This window comes from Aythya marila (assembly GCF_965140915.1).
Source record: "Aythya marila genome assembly, chromosome: 7".
Lineage (NCBI taxonomy): Eukaryota > Metazoa > Chordata > Aves > Anseriformes > Anatidae > Aythya > Aythya marila.
In genome coordinates, this window is record NC_139048.1 from 8,377,900 (window position 1) to 8,394,265 (window position 16,366).

General features: G+C 40.3%; 1 protein-coding gene across 2 annotated transcripts in view; it reads right to left on the minus strand.

Annotated features, from left to right (window-relative positions):
- The window catches only part of FHIP2A (FHF complex subunit HOOK interacting protein 2A), a 35,597-nt gene extending 19,232 nt beyond the window's left edge, over positions 1 to 16,365 (minus strand). Inside the window, exons 1-6 of one of the 2 annotated variants that reach the window (XM_082764480.1) lie at positions 16,049 to 16,365; positions 8,919 to 8,997; positions 6,892 to 7,061; positions 4,575 to 4,679; positions 4,222 to 4,344; positions 1,668 to 1,706 (exon numbers count right to left, since the gene is read on the minus strand). In XM_082764480.1, coding sequence (XP_082620606.1) covers positions 1,668 to 1,706; positions 4,222 to 4,344; positions 4,575 to 4,679; positions 6,892 to 7,061; positions 8,919 to 8,997; positions 16,049 to 16,093 — 561 coding nt within the window. In that variant the 5' untranslated portion in view covers positions 16,094 to 16,365. The remainder of the gene's footprint in view (positions 1 to 1,667; positions 1,707 to 4,221; positions 4,345 to 4,574; positions 4,680 to 6,891; positions 7,062 to 8,918; positions 8,998 to 16,048) is intronic. The other variant, XM_082764479.1, reaches the window with a different exon arrangement.
- Position 16,366: the final 1 nt, after the last annotated feature.

Sequence of the window (16,366 nt, forward strand, 5' to 3'; positions counted from 1 at the left end):
CAAAGCATTTGGTTGCAATTACAAAGCTGAAATTGCTGTTCATTCTAAATCACAAATCTACTAAAAAGGAAATTTGTACACCTGCATTTGAAGCAGTTCTCTACAAGGCTAGACACAGTAACCATGTAGATTGTAATGGGTTGCAAGAATATGTGAGTTTTTTAATCCAGCACATTTTTTAATTTGCTTAAATTTGTTTTAAGACCCATAAGGTTGAATCCTGTATGGTTTCAAGGTTGAACCTGCCTTTTAGGAGATAGCATCTTTTTCCTTCCACCAATGCAGGCACACATTCATTTGATTTGCTCCCTATTTGAAGTGTTTCATTTACCTCACAAGGGCACCTTTTGACCTTAGTACACACTATAAAACGTCCTTTTCTAGGTCAAGGCCTCAAATTCATTTAATGTCTGAAATACTATTTCCAGTTAGAGTCATACAAAATGGAACTCACTCTAAACTTCTTGAGAGTTTATCTTCAGTGAGATAGGTTTAAAAAGAAGTGCACACATTTACAATAGTAGAATACCTTTGAGTTGAAGAAAAAGTTCAATAGATTCAATGGACAGAAGATACTCTAAGTTAGCATTGGGCACCAGGTACTATAACAGATCACAGAGAACCTTCTCAGATGCTACACAGCACCTCTACTTATGAAAGAAAGCAACCCATCTCTCTTTCTATAAATCCGTCTCCAGCACTTAAAGAGGCATTTAAATCTATGCTCTGAGGGACCAGGAAGAAACTCACACAGTGGCAAAAATTCTGTGTTCTTCTGGCATAAGCACAGGTGAATAATATTTTAGTAGAACCATAAATTAGACTTCAGCACAGGACAGTCAGTCTTTCAAAGCAGTAGCAAGATTATTAATCTAAACAGTTTATCTGCACTATAATAATGGCTAAATTATTACAAATGTATCTTAAACATTAACAATTTAAAAGATTAACCATATTAATGACATTAATGGTGTTTAGTGCATAGAAACCAGCAGGGACAGGCAGCAAACAACAGAACTGTCGTGAACATTTGCTTGCTTGGCGTGCATTCTATGTGGGGAATTTGTTCTGGATGATACCATACACTCATATCTGTCCCTGGAGAGGCAACCCAGTGGTAAAAGCACCATACTGCATGCTGTAACAGAAGTAGGATTTTTGACTACCGTAGAAAAATGACTCTAGATCTTCTAAACTCCTCCTGACATCCTTATAAGTTATCAATACATGGGAATAACTGGTTTAGAACTATGACCCTTGCACAGAAAGCACAGCAGGAGCCCAGAACTGCATTTTCCATCTTGGATTAAGCACTGCTGCTGGCACTACTCAAGTAGCCTCAAGCAGGGCTGTTAAAGAGAAAAGCTACTTTTTTCCAAAGATTTGATAATGCTTTCGTAAAACATTTATTTTTTCTTACCTATTATCTCATGCCTGGACTCTTTTATCACTTGAAAGGCTGTAGTTTACTCTTTAGCCAAGGCATTGATGAGACCTAACATACATAGAAGCATAAATGCCCCTGGAAATTTCTTCATAGCTCGTTATTTTAACATAGGCAGGTAACACAAAGCAGTCTGTACATCCAACAACACACAAGCAGAGCTTATGGATGTATTTAAGCTTCCTGTTGTCTAATCATGCAATTGTGCAGCTTAGCTGCTCACCTGCCTCCTGTAAAGGTGCAAAACAGGATCCTGAATGACCTAATAGGAAAGGTTACATAAAACATATTCAGTGTTTTCTAGATAAAGAACTCCTCCAAGTGAACTCAGTATCAGCAAAGAGCAGACAATATAAAAATACAGTTCTGTATTTGCATAAGATTCAAAATCTGTGGTGGGTAATAAATACCATGTTGTTTTTCTAGTTCAGAGAGATTTAAAAAGAATTCTGTGAAAAATCAAATATCATAGCTAATACAAATGCCTATGTTGAAAAATATAAATCTGGCAATTTGTACGAATGAAAGAAGTCAACAGTGAAACTATTTTTCATTTTATAAAATGAATGTACAACTTTTTAATACATACTATATTAGAACTTGTTTAAAGTCTCATTTGAACATGGAGATGCAAGTATCCCTTTGCACGGAACAATCAGTTGCAAGTTAACACCTCTCAGGAGATGAGATAGGCCAACTAAGGTGGAAACGGATAAGGAAATAGCATAAAATAATGATTAAGACAGAGGTGATAAACATCCCTATATATGTTCTTTCTCTCTACACAAGAACGAAGAAAATTCAGTTCAAAGAATGGAATACAGAAAAGCCAAAATAAAATTAGCATATGGATTTTAAAGGCTTTATAAGAAGAACGCAGTTCTAATTTCCACAACAGAAGTAACTTTTCCAAGAGATAGTTATGATGCCAGATAGTCTTATCAGTTAAGTAATATAGGAAAGATCATACTAAAATATAAACAGCTTTCCAATAACAAAATATTTGATATGGAATCATAAAAGGGAATTCCAGTGTTTGTAGATACTCATTCTGTTAAGTTCATGAAATACTGTGGAAGCTCATCAGGAAAATTCAAAGAAGGATTGCAAAACTTACTGACAGACAAGCAGACTGCTTTGGAGAGATGTATCTGCATTTCAGTTTAAAAGTGTTAGAGATTTAAGAGTTAAATGCCATACAAAATTCTGTAACTTTCCCCCTTTCATGAATTTGAAGGTCAGAAACAGTATCAAGTCACAATAGCACCTCTAAGAGGCACAGATGTGAACAACCAGAATATTCTGTTCTAACAGGGGACTATTCTGCACCCCAAATATCAGTTTGCCTGGCAGGAACTATCAGAACTTGTAAAGATATCTGCCTTAGGCTACAACATTTAGAATAACATTGTGAAGGAAACAGGATTGACAAGGAATGCCCTTCAGCTTGCCTGAACTTTATAGCCAGGATTTTGTGAAACTAGAGCATCTCTCTGAAATTTGGAATCATCTCTTTTTCCATGTCTGATTTCTAATATTGTAAACTTGCTATATTCAAAAAGAACACTAACGAATGTCTTGCGAAATACTTGTGCTTCTTGTGATGGGGACTCTCAGGGTTGACTTTATTATTTGAGTATAGGACTTATTCAGAGGGTCGTATTTATTCTTTTTGACTATACAATTACCCAAATCACATTAAAAATTATCCTCGTTTGGACTTCTACTACATTCTGCACATAATATATCTAGTAGCTTGCTTCTGAATACCTCTAATATTTAAACACAAACTCTTCAATCGTTATATCACTTCTATCATTTCTACAACCACACTGGATACAATGGCAATCAGGGCAGTGTTTAATTAAGGTAAAAATAAACTCAAGATGGATTCTTTACTAACTGACTTATAAGTGAGGTATTCACATACTCAGTGGAAAAGAACATATCTTTGCTGCTTATCAGCCTGTACCATTACAGATAGTTATTTGGGGAAACCTTGGAAAATATTCCTGAAGTACTACAGATCTACATATTTTCAGCTATGTATCACACACTTCATAGTTACTGTGCCATGATAGGAAACACTTAAGTGGGTACAGGAAGAATTTCTAAATGGACTTTTATAAATTAAACTTTTATATGTTCCTTCTAAATGGGAATAGAAAGTCAGCCTAGGAATTCTTTGTACTCCCACTCTGGTTTCATCAATGCCACATGTAAGTTCCAAGAAGGGAGTAAAGATATTTGGCTTTCTTACAGATAGAAAATAATGCCATATTGTAGATTGGGAGTTGGCACTGCAGCTAGACCATATGCGCCACTACCAAATAAGGGCCCAAGCCCACAGAAAACTTAGCATTTTGCAAGGTTTCAGTGCCCCGTGCAATCTGTCCCTTAGTCTTCATCGGGCTGAAGACAAAATAACAAGAAAGCCCAACATCTCACTCACACAATGTTCTACTTTACAATCCCTACTCTTTCCCTGGGCTGAAAAAAAAATTATTTTCTAACTTGGAGAGTGCCCTCTAAAGGTTAAAAGGGTAAGTACCTTAAGAAGGTGTATTTGTGTGCCCCGAATGAAAAGTGAGTAACATTTATCAGATGTATAAAGTCTCTAGAAGTAAAATACTTCATATTGCAGGGAAAAAAATCACATAGTGAATGAAAACTAAACTATGAAGCACAATGTGCTATCTCCAGTTCTCTATTAGATTTCGTCTGTGACACAGTGCTTTAAAAATACACATGGAAAAACGCAGATTTGATTTACTCACCTCAAGGAAAAAGTTGACCAGGTATGGATCCTGTTTCAGCTTTGCACATACTATACAGAGAAACTGAATTTCTTCATTTTCTGTTGGTGTTGCCAGAACTTCGCCACACAGCCTGATTAATTTCTGTCACACACAGAAAAATACACAATTAAGGCAGGAAGGAAGTTATTGCTTTACCTAGGAAAGGCGGGCTGAAAGATGGCAGCTCAAGGATCTAATTGGCAATACACTAAAACCAATATTTTTCTTACACTGCCTCAAAAATAGAAAAATTAAAATATACCATTAGCTGCAGCAGAGTAAGAAAAACTTGTCATACAAAAGTATAGTTTAGTTAAAAATTTGAACAGTACCTGCACTGGCCTATGCACATTTATGTGGGGAAGAAGAGGTTGTTGTATTCTTCCAAGCAGTTTTGTATAAAAAGCCAAAACTTGCTGTTTCATTCCTGGAGGACACTGAAACAAAAACAGATGAACACTAAAGAAAATGTAACAAACGTGGAGAGAAACATAGAAACAAACTTGTCATTCAAAATGGCTATAATTAAACAGAAATAATTTATCCAAAACTATTTTTAAAAATTGCATCATCTGTTAACACACTTTTTATTAACAGAGATCAACAAAAAATGTTGCATCTCGTTATCCATTTTCTTTTTCAAATTATCCATACCTTCAATTAATTGTTTTATAGAGACTTCCACCATCTTTCCAGGAGATATTCCCTAATACAGAGGGAAATTAACTCTGAATGAATTGGCTACAGGTCAGCAGCCTTGTAGGATACTGTACCACAAAATGCAGCAAATTAGTGTGATTTTAGTACATACAAATATAAGACAATCATAGAATCATTTAGGTTGGAAAAAAACTAGAAACTATAAGCATCTGAAATAAACAAACAAACAAAAATTTTTGTAGATGTTTGTTTTTTTAAATTAATGAGCCATTAGCCTCAGGCAGATAAAGCGTTTATAAAAGCACAGACGTTCCAGGACAAGAGAAAGCTGTTGTTATCCCTGAGATTCAGCAGAATATAAATTGCAAATGCCTATGGAACACCCGGGCCCATGTTCTACTGTCTCTCATGCATTTATCACATGAAAATACTTTCCTACCTCCATGAGATCTAATGGCATGTGGTCCTGTACATACCTCTGCTTCTGGCTAAATCCCCCCAACCCTAACGTGACCTAACATGTTAAAATATAATAAAAGCTGTTACTCCACGGGTCAATTTTACCCCACGCTATTTCCCAGATCCAGTTCACTGCACACCTTTAACAACAGTTCTACTAACAAAAATAAGTGAATGGACCATGGGAGGCAACAGTCAGGAATCACAACTGCCTAACCTGCCTCTCCTGCCAAGGTAATTACCCTCAGATTATTAATCCCTAATTATCACTCCGTTGTCAAGTGAACTGCGACAATGAATGACAGAACTTGAACCATCAGGGTACAACAACAATAAGTGTAAGTGACTGCTGTGAATGGATATTACCTTTTTTTTGCAACAGATCTTTGAAACATCTTGCAAGCACCAAACTGTGTGTTTGCTTCAGATGTATCAACGCACAAGTGGTGAAGTATAAAGACAGGCTGTACAAGAATTGCTTGTACAGGCGTATTTGCCTGAGTGCAAAATGACTCCTCTCAACTCTTAGAAACATGCTACTAATTACTTGCTTCACATATGTCTCCATTTCATCTTGGTTTCTTGACAAGAACTAAAATATTTCTCAACAAGTATTTTCAACACATCTGTATTAGGTATCCTTGACTGATTATAGGTGGTACAGTAACAGTAACTGCAGAGCTCTGGTCCTTCCAGAGCAAGGAACGTCCTAGGCTCAGACAGCTAGTACCCAACATTGTCTATGTGTCAAATCAAGCAGATTAAAAACTACTGACTACATGTAAAAGGTTCACTGAAAAGGAAATCCTGGAGAGCCCCATTTATCCTTAGAACAGGGCACACCATACTTTTCTAACTGCACCTGCACCATGATACAAAAAGCTCTAGAATTAAGGCTGCCAAGTTAATTCACATCATGTTCCGTCCAATCCCAACTATTTCAGTTGATTAATCTGCCAAGAAAGATATCAATGAGAATGCACGAAGACCATGAAGTTAATTTCACATGCCACAAAGCAGATGGGAGAAGAACCAGACAACACTGCCTTGGGCTGGATTCATATTAAAGTCTTAGATGTAAAAGCTGTCTCGGAATCAGCTTAAGTAAATGTTTTCTATCATGGAGTCTTTATGAGCAGTACTTCCTCATATTAAGAAAAACAAAATAAAATTTGTATTTAATACAGCACTTTTCACCCAAGAATCTCCCAACACTTACTAAGCAGCAAGAGGGATAATACTGTCTTGTGGATGCCATAAAACCTTTAGACTGAACAAAAGTTCTTCCTACTTCCAGCCTCACAGTCAGCACCAGAGTGCTGAGTAACAAATCACAGTGTTCTGCTTACTCAGCACCTCACTGCTTGTCTCACTTTGATCACAATTATTTAAGATTATTATTAATGATATGCTGGTAAGATAAGCAAACAGCTATTGCTTTGTCCCTCAGTGTCCCACACTAACACCTACTTCCCTATTACAATTAGGAACCCATCCAAAATCTAATCTGCTCTGCAGTGAAGTACGTACATCAGCTTTTCCCAATGTGTAGAGTGTCTCCAGAATCTTGTGATGTAGCAAATACTCCATACACGGCCCCGTTTCACCCGATTCCCTCTCATTTTCTTCTTGAACTAGAATATCCAACATCTGATCCAGATGAGAAGGAATGTTGGTATCAGTCACAGGAGCTTTGTCATCTAAATAGAAGAGATATACAATTAAGAATGACTAAAGTATCATCTTTAATTAAGTCGAGTCCCAAATTTAAAATTTAAACACAAGACCACTCATTTAAAGTGGTCATACAAAAGTCACAAAATAACCATTAGGAAGCTATCAGACAGTTAATATACACATACATATACATATAGAATCTGAAAGATTATCTATATCTTTAAAATATATGTGAATATATAGTGGCCCCAATTTTGAAAAGATAGAGGTTTTAGATGTTCAGTTTTAAGACACCTTTCCTAACTAGCCAAAATTGCAGAGTCCTGAAAAGCAAGTCAGAAAGGAAAACTCTTGCAGCCAGAAGCCAAATTTAATGACAGAAAGGCTCAAGCCTCAATCTTTTGGTTAGCATCCATCCCATCTCAATAAGCTGCCTCATATTCTGAAATCTATAAACAGCCTCTAAGATTAAATCAATTCACAGCTGATCAGTTCCTTTATCAACTAGATAAGTAAAATGGCTTTTCTAACAATGACAACAACAAAGCAAACTCAGACTCTATGCTGTTTATGAGATTTTAGGTTTGGCTTTTATACATTCTGCATTAAGATAGCACTCTCTCAAATTTTTTGAACGAAAGGGTTAAACACTGATCTATGACTGAAGTCATGAAACTGTTTTGGATTTATGTCACTGGCAGCGGGAGCTGGCATTAACATCTTGTAAAGCATGTCTGCACGTGAAGAGATTTTGCTTTTTTTTTTTTAAAAAAAATCTCTTCAGCTGTATTCTTGAACAAATATCCCTCTAGGGAAATAGCTACTACTTTTTATGTGATGCTCTAAAAATAGCTGTCACTTGCATGCAAATGGCAACAAGGAAAACTGTCGTATCAGAGTGATTTTGGTCTCTACCACAACCTCTAATTATCGTAGAGCATTTTGGTGGAGTTTCTTAGGCATAGTTCTGCTTCCACTGAAGAGGGCAGAAATCTATCCACTGAGTGAAAACATATTTTTTATGCAACTTTTGAAAGTCTGGGGGATAGGTCAGATTTTATTCTGTTCCACATAATCACAGGTATCAGTTTTCCACTACCACCCTGTCATTTCCACCTTAGGAAACATCACATAGTGTTCCCGAAGATGAGTAGAACAAGGCGTCAAGTTTCAGCTTTTGAGTGTAAATATTGATATAAACAAGATCACCAGTCCCAGACAGAAACACAGATTGAATAGCTACTCTAACAAAAATGCAGAATTAATAAACTTGTGGTAAGCATGGTAACATTCTCTTTTAAAACTATTAAACTAGAACCACAAATTGAAAAGATATGTGCTGCATAACTGCTGTAGGAAACCAGGAAAATGATTAAGAACAAGCAAATATAGCCAAAATTTCATCAGAATATCTATTTTTTACTATTTTCTACAGGTATCTATTCTGATGAAATATATTTCTATTGTTTTCTACCTATTTTACTTTGGCAAAGGATTTTGTTGAAATCTTGGAAGGAAAAAGAAAATCCTTCATGCAAAACAATAAAAAGGTTAACAGCAGGTACCACATCTCTGTAGCTGTCTGTTTACATCAAACAGAATACATCAAGACAGAAATTGGATCAGACATGAAAAGGGGCACTTCTCCACATGGCAGTCAGCAAACAAGACCTTCTATTTTTGTTCATGACACAATTTTGGGGATGAATGTACACTATTTTTTTTTTTTTTTTTTTAATTAATTATTACTCATGTTAGTATTTTGGTAAAAGACATGACTCATTTTAGTATTTCTTCATCTTCACTTTTTAACAAAACTGAAACCAGGAATTTGAGATTTCACAACCAAGAGACCAGAACAGAGCATTTCTTTCTTTTACCTGACGTCTCTATGTAGTAATGGGTGATTGCCTTCCAGTGGTAAACAAAATCTTCTTGTAATGGAAGGGATGGTGCAAGCTATGGGGGAAATAAAAGAAAAAAAAAGTTAGTAATAAGTAAACTTATTTCCTCAGAGATTAAAGTGAATTTTGGGAATAAGCTGCCAGTAGACCAATGCTACAATTTTTACACTGTGCTTTTACCTTTAACAAGGACTCCTCCATACATTATTTGTGGAAGGAGCCCCACATCACACTGACTAGATGAGAACACCACCAGCAATCTCAGTGATGTCTTTAAGACCAGACAATCTACTTGACACAACAAAAGCAATCGCTCATAGAGCAAAGCACAACAAGAAACGTGGGTTTGAATTGTTTAGATATCAGATAATCAGAGTTTTATCCTTTAGGAAAAAAATCACATTCTTTTACATCTGCTTTTGATGACATCTATCTCTTTCTATAAGCTCTGTTTTCCCCCCTCTGCTCCCTTAAAAACACTGATTTGCCATAACCTCTAAAAAAATTTCTTTTTTTTTTTTCCACATCAGACCCATCCCTAGAGTTTGACAGGTTGCTCTTTCTTTTAGCAAAACACATTTATTTCATTTCTGAAATGCAAAGTTCCTTTTTTTTTTTTTTTTCTGAAGGCATTTGGGATGGCCCGTTGAGTGTGGCTGGCGTGCAGGAATAAATAACATGCTGCAAGAATGAAACGCAGCCTCCCTCGTGCTCGGTCAGCTACCAGCACTGCTCCTTCCTTGCCAACTGCGAGAGCTTGGTGGCCAGCCTCTGGGGCCCCTTACACCACAGGCACAAACAACTTTTTTACCCCACAGGCCATGTGTGGAGAAAGAGATGACCACAACCACTTCACCACTCGGCTCTCCAAAGAGCCTTATAAAAGTTGAGGCAAATAGTGAATTTGTGACCAGAGCACAAAATGGTCAGAGTTGGTAAAATCAGGAATCTTACAGTAAAAACTGATACAACCCCACTGATCAAACTGACCTGCTGTTACTGAGGCAGGCCTAATCCTATGTTGGATGCTTTTCTGGATGAATCAAATCCCCATGTCATTCTTTTATACACAATCCTGCATAGACAAACTTGACACGACAGTAGCAATGTGAACTCAGGGCATCTCCACTCCAGAAGCTACGGAGAGCGCATTAAGATTAATAAACCTGAATTCCTCTCATGTCTCCTCCTAGGGCCTAAAAACTGCTAAGTTAGTTCAGGTCCTGGACAAACAGAAGCACAGGGCTGTACACTCTTCATTGCGTAGGGTTGGTCTCTTTGAAAAGGCCTTTTAAGTTTGCTGTGTCAGTCTTTTCCTTGAATTTAACGGCATTTAAATTTATGGTGGTGAAGACATGAAGCTGAGTCTATGAGCAGCATGCCACGTGTTGATAAAGAAGGGAAATGCCAATTGTTACTGGCCCTTTGCACACAGGACTTTGAAATTCAAGACTTTAAAAAAAGTAATGGTGCTTGGTAACTATCTACACCTGTACCTTGTGTCGAAACGTGTCCTCACAAATGGCAGCCAGGCGATCAAACTTACATTGCTTATCCATTCCCTGATAGTCTGTGGCCTGATTAAGCCTTCTGTATTGCCATGGCTGGGCACTGAGAGCAGCACTTCAGCACACCAGCTAGCTTGAGGAGACCTCAGAGTGCACAAAACTAGTTAGTTCCACTGTGAAGTCTACTAGGTTATTGAAATTCAGAAGGGTGACTGAGCAAACTGAAGCCTGAGCACAAGGTATTTTGTCTCATGCTCCGTATGTCACGCTTGCTGTGGAGCTGTGTATTTCAGGCAATGCAATGATTGTTTTGTGTAACAAAACTATACTGAAAACTCAGCTCAGGCTGACAAATGGCACAGAGACCACTTTTGAGGAATATCAGGCTTTTCCAACCATGCTATTATCAAAGTAACACACAATAGATAACATTAAAAATTTATCCTTGACCGATGTGATTTTCCTCTCCACTTCTTCCAGCCTCATCTGTTTTGAGATGAACGTAGTGCCTCTGAGCAATGCCAGGAACAGGATTTCGCTTCTCAACACTGTCAATAATTTATCCACAGAGAGAGCTGTGGGTACCGACATCCTCCCTCCCTCCCAACAAACGCCTCAAGGGACTGCTCTCAGAGATGAAGAGGTAATTCGGGGACAGGTCCTGCCCTTTTTAATTGAAATATCTGGTGATTTCACAGTCTTGTCAGACCAAGGTGTGTGTGCACACGCCAACCACTGCACAGACTGCATGTGCAGCACCAGCTAATGGAGGGACCCCCTTTGCACACACACATACATTAGCTACTAACGAGTTTCCACTCTGATCAGCCAAGGAAGGGAACAGAATCAGGTCATTTGCACTGCTTGTGTTTGCATAAGTCTCGCATCACTGTCTGTCTGTGTGGCCAGCCATCTATACATGCGTTGTGTATGTCTGTATGCGTACCTGTTGGGAATATAGAAATCAACCTTGCCGCCAACTGGACCTAGGGATGCAGAGCTATGGCATCCTCGCCTGCACTGGGCTACTTGACTCAGCAACCCCTAACAATAAATAAATAATTTTAAAAAATATTTACTTGTTTGGTTAAAGTATTTTAACCCTCCTACCCCCAAATTGGTCTTCCCACTGAAGATGGACCTAGTATAAACATGCTTATTTCTGCACAGCTGCTCCAGGGAACATTTAAGAGAGATGTTACTCCAGCAATGCTACATATTATTCTGAGGTAAGTGTTTTACTGCCAAAAAAAGAAAAAAAAAATCTTATCTCAGTTATTCAGACACAAAACCAAGGTAACAACAAAAACTAAGATCTCAACTTACACACAGACAAAGCCCAACACTGGGAAGCACTGCAAAACTGTAAGCTCCCTAACACTTGGTTGGCATGCTTTACCCTTACTAAGTCAGGTAATTCCAGTATGAAGTTGTAGTTTCTGCTCCAGGAGGAATTATTCGCTACCAGCCGAGATGGAATATGTTACAGTTGCTAATCTGAGTAATCCTAAAAGTATGCTTATTTGTATGCCAGTTTCTGAAGCAAAACAAAATTGATTATGAAGGCCTCCGATTACCACTATTTGTCTAATTTGAAAGAATTACTTTAAAAGTGCAGTTCCTTCTTGCAGTTATATTAGTTCACTTTGATGTAGATACTGATGTCCTCACTAATTATGAGCTCTTGATTCCTTTCCTAATCTCAATTTAAAGCCCTCCTCCTCTGTGGAAGAAACTTCTTAAAGACTGCAGTGTGGGTGTTGGTATATCAAAATCGCCAAAACTCACTGAACACCACTAAAAAGCAGCCCATTAGAGCAGACAGCGATTAGCTGTTCCATCTGGTCCCCAGCTCCAGCAGTCGAGCTTCCTGGGAGTGAGTGAGTGAGTGTTCTCATTTAGCAGCTAAACTTAGCACAGGCTGCCCTATCGTTCTGGTGACACTACATTAGTAAAGATCAAACCCCACTCTTTCCAGAGAAAGTGCTGCTCCCAGAAGATCTATAGATCTTTGACCAGAGCTTCAGTCTTGCAGTTATAAAATCTGTCCAAAGCACAACTCCACGTAGCTTTCAAAACTATACAGAATTAGTGTCTAGGCAGGAAAAAAAAAATACATATATAAAAAAATAAAATCAAGAACAATTAAACCTATAAATATTCAGTTTTAATAGCAACTCCTTTGGGCATTTAAAAATCATTGCCATATTTGCATGTATGCTTTTCAAAAGTGTAATTCAATAATGAAAGGGTGGGAAGAAGTGAAGTTGGTGATATCCCTCAATATTTTTTTGGACAAGTCCACCCAGCAAAGCAAACAGTGTATAAAAGAGCAGCAGCTTCTGGCTGGTCAGATGGGAGGGTAAAGGGAAAGCGGAAGCTGGGTCAAAGAGAAGCGAAGGGGAAATGCGTACAAGTGCATGCACACTCCCCTGACTGAAACACGGAAAAGTACAGCAGCCACTCGATGTTTTTCTTCAATCTCACTAATCTGAATGCTTGCCCTTAGGGAAAGTCCAAAAAAAAAAGATTAACGCTTGAAGGTTTACTTTATTTTCTCAGCTGATGAAAGCCCAGAGTTTATAATGGCTGCTGCTTTCAAGTTCAAAATTAAGACTGCACATGCCTGCAAGTGCATTAATTTTTGTCATTATAATTTGTTACCAGCAGCACAATGTTAAAACAATCAGTAATTTGAGCTCATTATATCAAATAAAGTGGGTTCAAGAAGAATAAAGAAGAATAAATTTTGTTCTGAGTAGCTGGACAGCTAATGATTTTGGAGTAATCTGTAGCAAGTGACCAACAGAGTGAAACAAACAATGTTGTTTGACAGAAAGATGCGAAATTCAAAACAGCCCAAATCATAGTTTTCCTGCTCAAGATACAGAGCTCAAACACATCCTTTCAAGTTCACTATTAAGACAAAACATCTCATGAAAGACCAAATCCAACACAAACAAAAGTCCTTTGAAAACCGAGTGACCCCTTTACAGACAAGCTGTTTGCTCTACGGAAACAAAAGTGAAGAACACGAGATAAGAGGAAAAAAAAAAAAAAGAAGAAGAAGCCTAACTTGCAGCTTTATTTACACTGTATTTTGTTTCTTACTGAGAATTTAAAACTCCTGGAATACTTTGGGGATAGAAGCGTACCAGTAATAAACAGCAAAAAAGAAAACATCTCGCTGAGAAGGCATAGAGAAACCGTCACAGATTCATTAATAGTAGCCCCACTAAGTAGCAACACTTCTATTCTGCCCTGATGAAAGGTAGCAGAACAGAGACCTCAGTGCCCTCCACCGTTCTTACCAACCCACCTATCCCAATTTATTGTCAGGACAATACCACAATGGTGCTTACTCATCCAGATGCTGCACAGAAGTCCAAAAAAAGGAAAAATACCTAAGATAGTGTCAGGACTGAGATGTGATAAAAGGTGGCAACAATTAGGATTCAGCAGTGATGAAAAACAGGAATAAAGAACTACCCCACACTTGGACAATTCAGGGAGAAAAGACTGAAAGTTTTGAGATAAAAAAGTCTTAATAAAAAGCAACCGCTCCCTGACTTATGCCTCATCAACAGTCCTGTCACAAAGGGAGTCAATTAAAGAGCAGAACACTCACAAGCAAAAAGTTAATGCTCGATGCACATTACACTGCCAACCTTCAGAATGCCTTGTCATAGTGTGGAGAGACAGATAACAATTATTATCTAATAAAAATCAACTCTTACTCAACTCTTAAATACGTGTCTAACAGTAGGCCTCTAGACCCTGAGTGAGGCAGGAGAGCAGCAGTGAGTGATTTGCAGGAGGAATGACTGTTAGCTTCTTAGTTCACAGTTTTGTTGCTGATATTCAGAGCTGAAGCAGAGTCAGCCCCAACACTGGTTAAAGTTTCTATTTCTTTGCCCTGTGTTTGAATTGCTGGGTCAAACTTCCTAACTAAAGCAAAAAAGCATTCTTACTGTCTTCTTGCTTTTGTGGTCCCATCTTTCATTCGTAACACACGGTGCTCGATATTTGTCACAACCCCACTAACACAATTCAGCACGGTGTCTGCTATTAGGAGGTCCACCACAGTGGTGTGAGCAGGGTGATCCAGTTCTAAAAGGGACAACACCATTGAGCAACGACACGCAGAAAGTTGCTTCACAGAGGCCACTCACAAAGTGACGTTTACCAGCCTGTGTGTTTTCTTCCGTAAATTAGAAAAGACAGTCTAGTCCCTACTATTTTTCCATTCAGCTCCCTGATTTTTCCTAGTATTGCATGGATCTCATATAAACGCAGTTCTCTTTGTTTATTTTGATGTTATTTTGGTGCACCACCAATGATGTAAAGATTCTTCTAGGAATAACTTTGATGAGTTGAATCATTACGCCTGAAAAAATAACTTTTCCTCCAGTCTAGCCTCACTTAGTCACCCTTTCCTATTCAAAAAGCGGCACAGCTCACCATAACAGGATTTCTTTAGTTAGGCAACCACTAATTTCTGTATGCCTTCCAATGAAAGCACTGTCTGTTGAAGGTGACCATTATGTGATCATACAGAGTTTTCAAGTAAGTACTTTCATCATTACCTTTCTTTCCAGCTGCCCTCCGCCACCAACAGGGCAAACTAGGATGGAGACCCTATTAATCAATGCAATTAATGCAGTATTTGCAGCATGAAAAATGCATTCACGCACAAAGGTGCTCCCCACACGAGACACAATTTCCCATGGCGGCTCTTCTTTCCCCAACCACTCTGAATTCCCCTTCGGCACTTTCTGCGTTTGCCCCAGCAGCATTTCACCTCCAGCGTTTGACACCTGACCCAAGACGCCTCTCTTCAAACCCAGCCTTGCAGACACCTTGGCCCGCTGCAGAAGCCGGTGCTGATCGCCAAAGGCAGCCGAACGTGGCCTACCCCGGCAGCAGCCCCACCAAGGGACTCTCTCCTCCCCAGCCCAGGACATTTTGGGCTCCACGATGAGGTTTAACCAAGCGCACCCCAATGCCGGGCACCTCACCCTGCTCCCCCGTCCTACCCCGTTAATAAACCCACCAGCGACGAGCAGCCGCTTTCCCGGAGCAACTACACAGCACAAAAGCACCGGAGCTGGTTCACAGGCCACAACACCACCACCACCAATAACACAATCCCGAGGAGTTTCCTGAATTTTCCTCCTTTTATTTTGCTCCGTTAAAAAACACGATTACAACCCAGGGCCTGCCTGGTTATCACCGGGACACAAGGGCCCGGCAGGACGCACCCCGATGCCCCCCAAAGACCCCCCGGGGACCCCCCGGGAACCCTCCGGGAACCCCCCGGGGCTCCGAGCCTTGGGCAGGGGCCGGCTCTGCCCCGCCGTGCCCGGGCAGCTCGGCCTCCGCTTCCCTTCCCTGCGGCAGGGGCGAGCCGGGAGCAGCGGGGCCACGGCAGGGAAGGAGGGAGGGAGCCCAGCCGGGCTGAGCCGGGCTGGGCTGAACCGAGCCCGGTTGAACCGAGCCGGGTCCCCCCGCCCCGGCCGTCCCCGTCTCGGCCCAGCCGGCCGCTAGGCCCCGCTCGGATCCCCGGCGTTGCGTGGCAGGGCTCGCCGGCGGCCTTACCGCCTCCACGGCGTGCTGCAGGATGGAGGTGAACTTGGAGAACATCCTGTCCCGCGACTGCAGCAGCCGCTGCCGGGACGCCCGCGACAGCTCCTCGATCCGCCGCCGCCGCTCCAGGGTGAGGGCTGCATGCGGCGGCCCGGCCGCGGGGACGGGGCCAGGCTCCTCGCTGCCTTCCTCGCTCGGCGGCCGCCGACACCGTGGCACTGACACCGCCGGGGCTCCGACTCCGCCGCCGCCTGCAGGGGCCGCCACCCGCTCCGCCGCCCTCCCTGCCCGCGGGCCCCAAAAGCTGCCACTGGGTTGTGGTGGTTGCAG